Raw genomic sequence first — 14,093 nt, 5'->3', positions numbered from 1 at the left:
TTTACCTGGACAAACACACTACTCTAAGCATGGAAACCTCTAAAATTGTTGGGGCCCTGCAGTACATAGTAATGTTAAAAGAATTACATTTTTGGTTTTAAAAGGCAATTTTGTGTGCTTAAAAATGTGGTAGTGTTGAACTTGATGACCAATGTAAAATCTGGAGAAGTAAAACCTGTTCAGAAGCACTAGTATAGAAGATCTTCTGCAAACTCAGTTTATGAATCTAAACATGTAGTTCTATCCATAATATCTGAAAGCTAGAGAAAGCTAGGGGACTGATTATGTAAGCAGCTCAATTGCGTCTTATGGTGATCTGAATAACATGCAACTCACATTGATCAATGAAGCCAATTCAGTTGTGCCAGACAGATAAGGTCCGTCTGATCTCAAAAAGTAAATAAATACAGATGGTGAAATGAATGGAAATCTTTTGCTGCATTTCCTTTAAATCAGAAAGAAAAACCCAATACCAAGATAACTGAAGATCTTACAATGCATTATTTACACTCACCATATTGATTTTTATCTTCCTCTTTTGGTTGCATTGGTTGTACTCTAGGGACATATTGCCTGGATTCACTGATTGACTGAACCTGTTATCCATTGCTCTTCCGGAGGGTCCTCTATCCACCTCCATGAGTGCCTTTCTACTTCAGAGTGTTGGAATGCAGGTCCGTATCCCCCTTCAAAACCTCTAAAACTTTAAAAACTCACCTCTTAGGAAGCTTTCAATAGGGCCCTTGTCCAAGGCCTAGCACTCAACTGTTAGAAGGGGAGGTCTGTAAGGAGATATATTTACTTTAAAACATCAAGCATTTTTCTAGCCTGATTTACACATGTGTGCTAGTGTGACACTTCCTTCCTAGGATGTATTCCTGTGCATGCCACCTTCCCTTAAGAAATGAAGCAAGTCGGGGTGTCAGGGCAAGTAGCACTTTAGGTTGCAATTTAGTGAGCTATAGGAGCCTTATAAATGTCAGTACAGCCAGGTGAAAAAAGTACACTATCATAATGTACTTAAAGTGCTCTATTTTTGCACACTAATTTTGTACTTATACTACAATTTCTTCTTTAGTACTTCTTAAGATAATCTTAAGAACATCTAAGTGTACTCAACTGTGCTATTTTGAGACACCATGGAATATGAACTAAAATATGCTTTTAACATACTATCTCTATATTTAAAAAAAAAAATGTTTTTAGTTACCACAAGTGGTAACTAAATACATTTTTGTAATGTATGTTAAAATCATATTTGAGTTCATATTCATGGTGTCTCAAAATAGCACAGTTGAGTACACTTAGATGTTCTTAAAATTATCTTAAGAATTACTAAGAATTTTTAGTGTATTAAGTACAAAATGAGTGCGTGAAAATAGAGCACTTTAAGTATATTATGGAAGTGTACTTTTTTTCACCTGCACAGGAAAATTAACTATAAAGGAAGAACAAATCCTAAAACATCTTGCTTCTTGTGAATGACTACAGTGACAAGTTCGCTTGTCATAAAGCTTTCAATCCATCTAACCATTTACCCCTATCGTTTTTGACATTGCCTATGTTCAGACTACTGCATACTAGAGATGTGCCTGAAGCTGAATACATTATTCAGAAAGTATGGATAATGACTTCAAAATAATGACTTCCAAATAACAGAAAAAGTAATGGTTAGACTGATTATCCAACAAGCACAGACAAGGCAATATTTTTAAGAAACATGTGAAGTCATTATGACTAATGTGTGAACTTTATGAAAGCAGTGTGATTTCAAGTTCAGAATTCAGATTGGATGGCCACATTTTACTCAATTTCTTAATAATGTTTTTCAGCTTTGTTTTACATAAAGGTTAATAAAAAATAAATTATTTCATAAAGTATACAAGGTATTTTATATGGAAACTATCAAAGGGAAAAACAAATTAAAAGTTGGCTATTCAGCTGGCATCGTTTTACACAGATACAGATAATTTCGCCATTGCAACAGATATATACACAGACAATGGCTTCACTGCACACCCCTACAGCCTTCTATATGAAACATACTGTATCCAGCATGATTCTATGAAGCAAACTGTGGATTGGCATTCATGCCTCGTGCTATAGCAGAAAAAGCTGTACAAAGACAACTGAAGGAACTTCCATATGGGTCACACGAAAAATCAGACAAATGTCTGAGAACCACTGTGAGCTGCTCTTGACTAATAGTAAAACAAGGACAAAGTCATCCATCTATGTTTATAGATTTTGCACTGAAATCCCCATTACAGGTTATCTCAAGTGAATTAAGAAAAGCCATTTAGCAGAAAAACACTCCACCCCAAGGATAATATTCAGATCCTGACATTACTCATTATCCTGCAAGGACACAAACTTGGAAACTGGAAGTGGGGACAGGGTCGCCTCTTAAGTCATGTGCCCACATTGCCCACAATTGTAATCTCACAAGAAAAATGATTTCTACCAGATCTGGTTGAGTGGTAACAAGAAGAGAGATGATAACTATGACAGAAACACAGGCTTTTGGATTTGATCTTTCCAACGAATCAATCAATTGATTCAGTTCATTCACATAACCTCTCTGAAAGATTCAGTTCACAAAACAAGCATAATTAATTTCTAAATTAGACTGAAACGGTTCTTGAATTCAAGTCACTGACTTTAATGATTATTTTTTTTGCATCCAGTGCACAGTACAAACACTATATACCACAGAAACACTATGAGCCAGTGCTTGTTGTTGTTACAGATGACAAAAAGCCATGCTCATTAAATAACATGTCAACCTTTACACCACCGAGCATTCTTCCTCTATGTAATTTCCAACAAACTAGCAGCAAAAGCCGAGCCCTCAGATTCCCCATACATTTAACTCATCATCAGTATTGGTCATAAATCTGCATACAAACTCATTTATTCAATGATAATGAGTAAAGGATGGGATTAGCATTGCTCACGGAGATGGGGCGGTCCATGGATGTTCTGTGTTGATCTGGACTGGACATTAATCACTGTCAAACAGGGTTCAGTCTGTCGACGTGTTTGAGACAGACCTTTGTGCCACAACCAAGCGCTACTCCTTATCACTATAGAAACAGCAACCAACCACACTACATACAGGCAAGACCAGAAAAGTTGTTCTTGGTACTAAAAAAAATGTACTATAGAACTGACTGAAGTTGGAGGCCATTGTTACAGCCAAAACATAAATGTACACTTAAAATACAGTCTTTTCGGTATCAACTTACTTGATAGGTCTAGCTTTTTAAATCTGTGGTACGCTTAAACACTGCTTGAATCAACATAAGGCCAAATATGTATCACTTTTCCCACGGCTAGAAACCTAGTCTGATCTTATCATTTTTCCCTCATGGGGGCAATTTATAGACCTTTATGGGGTGTAAGACATATTGGATCAACGTCTGGAAGAAAGGCAAGGCCTCAAGAGGAAGATCACTTCAGGTCAGAGCGATAAGAGGCTCAATCCACGACATGAATCTTGAATGCACCTGATAAGTGACTCTGGTGGCTTTTTTTCCCATTCGGAGGCCTTTTGTTCATTCGTCTTGCTGTATTCAAAAGTGGCTGAAAGCAAAGGGCAATTAATATCTCATTTTACAGCCAGAGTTTACATGGTCTGTCATTCCGGATCTGCAAGGAATTCCATTCACATCTATGTTTTGGAAATTTGCCGAGCTATTGTGCCTTTTTCGAATTACCCATCAAAATTCAATATCAGAGTTCATACACTTCTGAAAATGACTGTCAGCCAAAGGATGAAAGAAAGAATTGTCAAACTAAATAATAACCATCTTTTTATTGAGCTGAGCTGAATGAAATTGATTTCTGTGTTGCTTTTTAGAGGTTGTGATAAAACAAATCAGGTGTGCAGAAAACTGTCAGTGACAGTGAGAGGGCAGAGAATAGAAATTCTGTATCTGTACAGTGGTGGCTCTATATTTGCATGTGTAATGAGACATTTAAAGCAATCTTTGCTTGCATTGAATTTAAAATTTTATTTTAAACTTGGCGACTCATAATTTAAGCAAATTAAACTACAGTCATCCTTTTCTTTTCAAAAAGGGTGTTAGTAATGCTACTAAATACTAATTAAAATGATTACATTGACACAACTACATGGAAGGTATTTAAAGAATACATATATATTTAAAAATACTAACATACATAAAAAACAAAATACATAAAAATAACTTAATATTAAAAATAAGTATCAGATGATGATTCTTTTTTGCAATACGATCAATATTTTATTTATCACAAAAGGATCTCAATTATGACAAAGACATTAAGCACACATTTACAGTTTTAAGAAAACACATCAATTTACATAATCAAAAACATTTAGCAAAATATTTTTCGGTAACACTTTGGTATGGGGAACACATTCACTATTAACTACGACTTTTGCCTCAAACTCTTAATTTACTGCTTATTAAGGTAGTTGTTGTAGGGTTTAAGTTTAGGTATGGGGTAGATTTAGGGATGTAGAATATGGTCATGCAGAACAAGGCATTAATATGTGCTTTATAAGTACTAATAATCAGCCAATCTGCAAGCTAATAAGCAACTAGTTAAAAGAGAGAATTGTTCCCCATACTAAAGTGTTATTTTAAAACAATATTTCTAGCCTTTCTTTCAAACCCAATTGGTGAATCTACTGAAAACCGTATTTAAGCTAGTAGCAACTATATTTTATTTACACAAAAAATGCTTGACCATCATGCATATGGAAGTAAAAACAAAAATGAAAAAGGTAAGTTGACTTTTGACATCTCAGAATCATGACTTGTTGTTTTATTTCTTATTTTAAACTTTATCTCACAAGCCGGGTTTCCATTACAGATTTGTGCAAAACTTTTGCAATGTTTTCTAAGTGTCGATAAAAAACTGTTGCGAAATGACGATGATGATTAAATGATGTTATGCGACTAAAACGTAATTTTTTCTTCTCGCGATAAGTCATTCAAAAAAATCATGGCAACGGATGCTAGTAGGTTTAAGTATATCGCAGCCACGGCACAACCCATTATTTTTAATTTAGGCATTTTAGGCGTGTTATCCAAGCAAGAAAAGCACCTTATATACTTGGGAGCGGCCACATATGAGGTGTTTCTGGGTGTTTCTCCCTCATACCTCTTTCTAGGTCTTCATAAATTGTGGCATTTCTTTAGTATTCCCATAATTCCTTTGTCTTTTATGAGTTAATAAAGAACTCTGTCTTGTCTTCGTGTCCAAAACAGTCTATGGTCCCAAAATACCACCTTCTTTATAGAATGATCGACTTTTACATATGCCAGGTGACCTGTAAATGCAAAAAACTGTTTCCATTGCAGTTTTGCGAAATATTCCTTTTTCGAATTCCCTAAAAAAAACGCATCATGTGAGCGAAAAACTTTTTTGTGATATATGGGAGTTTTTTGCGAAAGTGACGTGTTTCCATTGGGCGTATTTTCAATTCGCAACTTCAATTTACAGAATTTGAAGGGTAATGGAAACGCAGCTACAGTTACTGGTTTTATATTTTACTCCGAGTCAGAAACAGGCTTTCATATCTATAGAGTAACACAGATCATTTGACTGCAAATTGCTCGTTCACCTTTTTCCAACTGAAAGAAATGAGTGGTATTATAATGAGACATTTTACCTTGTGAAAAAGATATAGGACAGAACACGAACATTTCAGGGGAGATAGCAAAGTGCCTCAGACCTGAGGTATTAAATCACTAGAATGGGGACAATGTTCCCACCATGCTCCACAAAAGCACTAACACCCATCTCCCATAGTTGTGCAGGGTCACCCATTGCACTGAATGGGCCCCCTTTCTCCAGCTTTTGGGGGCTTCACCAACAACACCATCAATGGGAATAGTGTTCCTCCCCCACAATGGGCAAATCAACTGTGGGAGCATTTTGGTCTCTACCCTTTTCCCCGTCTCCTCATTGAAGCCTCCTTCGACCAAACAATGCCAAAGAAAAGATGCATGCCTTCACGTCCGCTTACATACAACTGCATCCCTCCCTTGACAGCGGGGCAGAGAAAACCAGCTTTACAAATATTAAAATGACAATCCACCATTCACTATGACAAACGACAAACAAATAACTTGAGTTCTCTAACTGGAAGCATTTGCATCTAGATACGCTTTCCATTTGTTAAAGACATTTCTGCCACTTGTCTGACTGGCTTCAGGAGCTGACGGAAACTCTTAAGAGAAAACTTCAGCATGCTAAGGGACACGATTTCTCAATTGCGAAAAAGGTGTGATTAAGAAAGTATAGCGTTTGTTTAATTAGAACCCACAAGAGTGAGCAATGCGTCTCGCTTGATTTGTGTTAAAACATCTCCATGACAACATAAGACATAATTGTCAGTTCCAGGGCTTAATTGTTTGTTGTATTTCAGCTGCCGTCTGTCTGCAAGACATTCTGCAAAAAACAACAACAAACGCATTGACAAGATAAGACTCCAGACAAATTGAGCGCCTTCAATCACATCAAGTATTAATTAGGACTGCAGACAGCAAGCAGCTCAGCCGTATCACAGATCACATTTCACAGACCGAGTAGTGCGCAGCCATCCGTCCACACCAGGTTTCTGACATTCAGAAGGCTTGCGCTATGGACAGTTGCACATTTGAAAACAACGTGTGACCGCGGTTTATCAGAAATGAACAGATCAACACGATAATCCATCTACACGATTTGTTTTTCCAGTTGAGCCCCAGTCGAACTGTTTGGGGAATGCATTTAATTCAACACACCCTGCCATCCCTCCCCCCTCAGCAAACAAAAGATAGCAGGGCGTTCCTACAATATTCTTGAGAGGCAGCCAAGGGCCAGCAAACTCCTTCTGTTCCACCCCTTGATAGCAAGAATAATAAAGAAGCAATTCATGAAAAGCAACAATTCACACCAATCACGGCATCAAAATGGAGAACATCACAAAAACCTTTATTCCTTTTCAGGGACAGCCTGGGAACACCATAAGCTAAGTTTCCTCTTTCATAACCAATGACATCACAGGTTCAGCATGTGTTGCATTTCCACCTGACAAGCCACTGGGGCTAAACTATGGTAATTCTTTGAATAGTTAAGTTAATTATGCCACTTTTGTGTTGAAACGTTTGATATCTTCAAAACTCTTTCTTATATATATATATATATATATATATATATATATATATATTACACATTACAATACCGGTAAATTAAAGGTGAAACATGGCACCAAAACAATGCAATAAACATTGACTGCATAACAGAAAATGTAACACAAAACACCCTAATGGACATTACTCATAACAAAAATAAGAAACAACTTAACTATTTATACAAAATAATCATGAGATGTGTCCCGCAGGAACTCATAGGACATATAGGAATATCTTTTTACTGTTTTTCACTGTAAATTATATGGTAATTAATAGTTTTTTCTCTCAAAATACATACATTTGATTGTATTTTACAGTAAAATGACATATAATGCAATGTTTAACCATTTACAGTTTTTCACCGTATATCTTAGATAACTGACAGTTAACCAATTAATAAACAAAGCAGAGACAATACATGCCTATGGTTTACAGGTTGGGAAGATTAAGTAAAACAACTTATATATAAATATAATGTAAACATAAATATAAATTTCAAAAATTATTAAAGACAGTAAACAGTGTAATAAAATAAGAACAAATAATCAAACTACAAGCAATGACACAAATCAACAATAGAACAAAGATACAAATTAAATAAACTTTCAGGTAGATCTAACAGTAGTTATACATAGATTAAGTTGCAAGTGCAAGAAGACGTGAAAGAAAACTCAATTTTGTATTCAATTCTTGGCTCTCTGGGCACACGCTTTCGATTGTGTGTGCGAGTCCCAAATTGAGTTCTCTTTTGCGTCTTCTTGCACTCGAATGTTTTAATTGGCAAGGCTTAAAAACGCATGCAAATGATAAACTTTCATTACGATGCAGCACTGGCCCAATGGAGATAGTGACAGTTCCATCAACTCTTGGTACTGGTCGAGCCCTGCATTTAGATCTAGCACGTCAGTTCTCTTTATGTGGCATGTGTAAGCCTCTCTTTTTCTCTCACAAGCGCGTATGTGAGAGAAAGTAATGGTACGTAAAGCTCAGCAGGCAATGAAATTATATCTGAGCTAAACTTATTTTTTGCCTCTAACTTAATCACAGGTGGGAGAAATCATATAATTTACCAGCCATTGGCTAATTAAAGAAATGTTTTAGTCATAAAATTTGGTCGCAGTTGCCAGTGGGCCAATACCACAGATGATTATGCTCAATTAATGGAGAGACTCATGATCACGATTAAAATACAATTAACTGTGTTCTGTGTGAACAGCAGTAAGTCTGGCTGAAGTTTCACAATGGCTAACACTTACAGCACTCTGTTAGTAATATGGTTTAGAAAACCATGTCAGAGAGTGTCAGTCTACACTAGAGGTTACCGTACACCCCTCTAAAGTGCTTTGAAACACAGCAGTGTGCGTACAAAAAGTGAGTTTGAACTGCTAGACTGACTTTTATTTCATAACAAGTACTAAACATTTCATTTCCTTCAAAAGCTAAAAATTTACAATAGAGAGGGTTTGAAAAACCTGAATGATGTCGACTCATGAATGGCTCCTTAACTGCCTTTACTTAGAAACTCAGGCACAGCGCACACACGCACTTTAGCTGGAACATATTAGCAGACTGGCTCTTATGGAAGATATCATTAGGATAATTCAGTAAGATGAATTCTGCCTTGAGAAGATCTAATATTCAAAATGAAGAAGTGCTAATACAGAGAAAATGCTTCTACAGAGATTAAAGAAGGTTTAAAACTGTATTTTGAAGAACTGTATCATGAAGAAACCGCTAACAGCTTTATACATTTATATAGCTTTATTAATCCTGTCATCATTTACTCACCCTCTTGACATTACAAAACTGTGTTTTAATACTTCTGCAGAACACAAAAGGTATTTTGAAGAATGTTGGTAACCAAACGGTTTCGGTGACCATTGACTTCTATTGTATGGATAAAAATATTTTCCAAAAAATTTCTTCTTTTTTTATGTTCCACAGAAGACAGAAAGTCATGCAGATTTGGAATGAAATGAGGGTGAGTAAAATAGGGTGAAATATTTGGGTTATTGTTTCCTTTAAGCTCAGAAACCTAACTAAGCCTAAAACAAGGCAGAAGTACACTTGACATTGACACTCTATTCCATGCAGTCATATCTACTGCCAGTCAGATCAAGTTCTTTCCCATTAAACTTTTATCCACACTGTCCCCTCTCAAATGATGATTCCGCATCAGAAATAATTCACATGGCACATCTTATGTATGCACCGCTAAAACTTTGATAAGGGCTACCAAGTCATCACTTCTCAAGTGCTAAAATTATTTATGCTGATATCAAATGCAAATGATCAGATTTCTTTCCATTTTCAGGTCTCGTTACTATGGATGTCACTCACTACGGATGTATGCAACCGATGTCCAGATAAGGCTACTACTTCTTTACTTTGAAACTGACAAGGGATTTCATAAGATCATTACACATTAAAACCTACTTTACATTTGAAAAGAGAGGCCTTATGCACAACGAAAACACATGAATCGACTGGCACATGTGGTAGTGGTGGGGGGGAGCTGTATGAATATTAATACTCATACACAAAAGCCTTTAGTGGACCGGCAAACAAACAGACTCTTTGGTTAAGAGAGACGTTCACAAGCCGCCTCAGGCACACATAGACAAACACAATAGCTCCAGACTTCCTTCATCATATGAATGATGACAATCTACTGTGGAGTGTCAGACCCCTCAGAATGAGTCATACAATGGCTATAAGGACACCCTTGAGGTTTTCTCTTGAAATTGATGTTGAAAACATAGTCTGAACCTATAGAAATCCTTATCAAGAACCCAAGAAGAAAGAATCGTCATTAATAAACAATTGAGAAGAGAGGTCTCAGTTCAACAAACCCAACATATACACACACTTTTCCAAGAGACATCCATGTAAACATTGTGGTGAGTGGTGTTTAGGTAGAATAAGTGGACAGACGGTACTTGACTAGAATGAGTAAGCTTGGGTAAATATATCTCTGAATCCTCGTAAGGATAGTCAAGCTAAACATACTAAACTACGGAGCCCCGCACATGACATGCAAGAAAAAAAATTAAATCGTGCGCACGATTTAGCCTACTATTTTTTTCCTGCATGTCATGTCCGGGGCTCCGTACTAAACCATTTATTCTCACTTTAAAGGAGAGACAATGGGGTCTCAAGTTATAATAATTGGGAAATATCATATGATTTTTTTACTCTAACACAATCAAGGATTAAAAACAGAAATTTAATCTGCACAGGTTTTCCTTTCTAAACCAAAGCAAAAGATTTTTTAGAGAATACTATACCAGGCCAGTTGCATGAACATAGCCATTATGTTAAGACTGTGTCTTAAAGGGTTATTTCACCCAAAAATGAAAATTCTGTCATTAATTACCCACCCTCATGTCGTTCCACACCCATAAGACTTTCATTCATCTTCAGAACAAACTTTTTAAAGCATCAAAGTTTCAATTGCATAGAAGGCTGTCTATGGAGGGACAGAAAGCTCTCAGATTTCATCAAAAAGATTTGCGTTCTGAAGAAGAATGAATGTCTTATGGGTTTGGAATGACATGAGGGTGAGTGATTAATGACAATTTTCATTTTTGGGTGAACAAACCCTTTAAGGACTAATTTGAGCAACTAGCAGTTAGTTAGGTGTAATCAGTCTTACTTTTCGGTATCAAATTAGACCAATCTAGGTTTTTATGTAACTGACATAAAGTTATGAAGAGTCTTGAAGAGAAATATTTGATGACTAACTTGTAAGACTAGTCTTAGTAGTTTATGCATATAATTTTCCAGTAAAAGGTTATTGAAGCATTTTCCAAACTAATGTGCTGCACAGGATCTTACATCAAATCTTGATGTTGTCTGTCCTAGGAGAGCATGCGACCTTGCACAACTTGATCAATAAAAAACTCTTTGATTTTAGCTTAAAAGAGCATCAAATGCATCTATCATTTATTCCTACTTAGCCTACAATGTGAAAAGATTTGGACTGCTCAATCATTTGCTTTTCATTACAGTACATAGTTTTCAACAAAATTGTTGTTGTTACCCTAGGATGAACCAAAAAAGACTGATTAGTTGCTTGTATGTTTGATTGCAGTTCAATCTCCGAAGGAAAGTAGATCTCCAGGATTTAGCAGCTCTGATTTAAATTGTGCAAGGCCAACAGGTGATTCTCCCTCTCTAGCATCGGCGTTTGTGTACTATCAGCCATCTCTATCAGAGTGTACTTTGGCTACAAGACTCGACACTGCCCCCTACCGTTTTTGACCAGTGCTATTTGTTTTATACACCTGCTCTCCGGTTCGTAAAGAGAACTTGAACATCATTTGAACCAAACTCAATTGTTTCAATTCAAACGATAGTGAAAAAAGCAAAGAAAATGAAAGCACGTTTTAAAACAGCTGGGTTTTTACATTTTGAGGAAATTGAAAATTGAGCCACTGAGTGTAACAAAGCCAAGGCACAGATTTAGCTCATTATGAAAATGCGCGCGGCTGACAAATTAAGTGCCAGGCAGATCATAAACTAGAAATGTTATGTCTGCAGATATCGCCAACAATAATCGGTTCAGCGCCAACCTTCATTACCTAAAATATCAGTAAACTGTCATTAGATGATTCATTGTAATGTTTAGGTAGCTTGTTCTCATTGATGGCCATAGTACGTACTCGTTTTCAAGTAGGCTACTTTTTCTCATAACCTTTTTTATTGGAGACTACCTGTTTTTCGGCATTGGCGCCTTTGTTTTTGTGTTGTAAAGCGAGCTTAAGTTATAGAAAGAAAAGAAACTTTACTGTTGCTGTTATATGTGCCTATGAAAAAATATAGGTTGTATTACAAAAAAGTCTTCTCTTCCTTTCTAAATAACATCATTGCACATCATTCACATATGACAGCTGAGTGACAGTAGCCTATCATTCACTCAAAAATACTGACTGAAAAAAGCCAAATACCGGTTTCTGTATTCAAATAATAAAAGAAATATGAATAGCTTTTCTGTTAACGCTTATAAAGTTGCTCGAAAACACTAAGATATAGCCTACTATAGGTACCCGAGAGATGATAAATCCTTCCCTCCACCTTTTCTGAGAGGCTTATTCGCACATTCTGTGCAAAAGTAGATATTCTCGGTGAAAAGTAAGAAAATATGCACGAGGAAAACCCCTCAAATGCCAAAGGATGGTAAAGAGAGTGAAATATAGCGTATTTTACTGGGAGCTTGAGAGGGCGAACGTTTCGATTCCAAAGCAAAATTCCTCGGATCTTGAACAGAACGTGAGCAGCGAGTAAATTCCTTGTCAGGATAAAGGAATACTCTACTGAATCCTGTTCATATAAAACATTCATGTTCTTTAATAAAATGAGAGGAAAACACTGTTTACACGACATGACATTCCCAATGAGGGTTGTTTTATCACCATAAAGAGAGAAAATCTGCCAATATCCATTTTTATTAGATAAGGAGTCTACAATAATTAAAAAAGCAATATTACCAAAAAAAAAAAAAAAATGTTCCTATACTCGTTCATGCGAATCCACTGGCAAATATTAAAAAATAAACATAGGCTACATTGAAATTTGACAATTATTTAAATTTGTAAAAAAAATAAATAAATAAATAAATGAATGTAATTATATTAGGCATATAGGCCATGTTTATGTTCACAAATTAAAAGAAATCAGAGATTCGCTGAAATGTTGATAGTCAGTAAAATCTGACCACAGAACTGGACCGCAGAAGTTCTAAAAGTACTTCACAGTATCATCCTACTCCAAGAACACTAGAGGCGGTTTCTATAAATAACTACATGTAAAGGTGAGGTAATGATATCTAAGAGAGTGTTTTTACCTTCTGATGTCCTTCCTCTGAAGTAAACTCTATCGTACGTAAAACGCAACGCATAAACCGCAATCTCCGCTTTGCGTAGGTCTCCTGTGCAGTATCCCTTTTCTGTGAATGACTTCCACCGATCGACCTGCAGCTGCTTTACTGCGCTGTGCTGGAAAGAGGAGGCTACTACAGAAGGACAGCTGCAATTCAAACGAATAGGGGTGCAAACTCTGTTATGAAGCTCCACCTCAAATGTTTGGCTCGGTGGCTGCAATAGCTGATGAAGCTCTCATTTTGCTTTCTAAATACTTTTCTGTATTAGAAACGTTGTTATCCTGTTTCAAATAATCAAAAAAGACATTGTCTTTTGGGATTCAGCAACACCCCCATATTCAGCCTGGATAGTCTGTCCCTAGAATCAGTGAGGTACCATGGCAATTAATTAACTGTTTGAATTGCACAATGTTGCCAAAAGTAGCAATGTGTCATATCATCATGTCTTAGTTTTGGTGTGGTGCAATCAAAAAACCCTGACAAAGATGTACTGTGGTACCATGTCATATGGGAATAGGCATGATATTTTTATATCATGGTACACGATTACCATATTCATATACCACGGTGTTTACATGGTAAAGGCTATTGCAAGCCATTTCAAGAAATTATCAAAGATGTTCAAAAACACATACAACGGTACCAAATACACAGTAGACCTATTAACGTTTTATTAGTAAAAATGTCTACTTAAGAGCAAAAATTCACTGAAAATGACAGAAAATTTGAAAATATGGGGCAAGTAGGTCTAATTTATTCAGTTGATGTATTTGGCATAAAATACACAGATTATAGATGTAAGGTAGAGATAGTTACAGTATAAGAAAGAATTAAGTCATAATTATATAATCTTACTCTATGTGTATTTAGTGAAGGTGAATAGCATTTATAGAGTAGCCAACATAATAGATAGGCCAATATTACCTTTAAATTTATGTTTTTATAAATAAATGATGCAAAGAAAACACCATGTGTAAATCTATTGGCTTGACTCTTGAAAGTTGCTTTCATTTTTGAGAGCTGTCACATTACTGCACACT

General features: G+C 36.1%; 1 protein-coding gene across 9 annotated transcripts in view; it reads right to left on the bottom strand.

The window, feature by feature from the left end:
- Positions 1-13,180, bottom strand: part of sema5ba (sema domain, seven thrombospondin repeats (type 1 and type 1-like), transmembrane domain (TM) and short cytoplasmic domain, (semaphorin) 5Ba) — a 144,142-nt gene extending 130,962 nt beyond the window's left edge. For 4 of the 9 annotated variants that reach the window (XM_051906160.1, XM_051906158.1, XM_051906159.1 and 1 more), the window contains exon 1: positions 13,018-13,180. Coding sequence is in view for 4 of the 9 variants with exons in the window: in XM_051906161.1 (XP_051762121.1) it covers positions 13,018-13,071 (54 nt within the window). In the remaining 5 variants the exon portion in view is untranslated. The remainder of the gene's footprint in view (positions 1-13,017) is intronic. The other 5 variants (XM_051906156.1, XM_051906162.1, XM_051906163.1 and 2 more) reach the window with 2 other exon arrangements.
- Positions 13,181-14,093: the final 913 nt, after the last annotated feature.

The sequence above is a fragment of the Ctenopharyngodon idella genome, chromosome 9 (assembly GCF_019924925.1).
Source record: "Ctenopharyngodon idella isolate HZGC_01 chromosome 9, HZGC01, whole genome shotgun sequence".
Lineage (NCBI taxonomy): Eukaryota > Metazoa > Chordata > Actinopteri > Cypriniformes > Xenocyprididae > Ctenopharyngodon > Ctenopharyngodon idella.
This window is presented reverse-complemented; position numbering and strand designations above follow the sequence as displayed.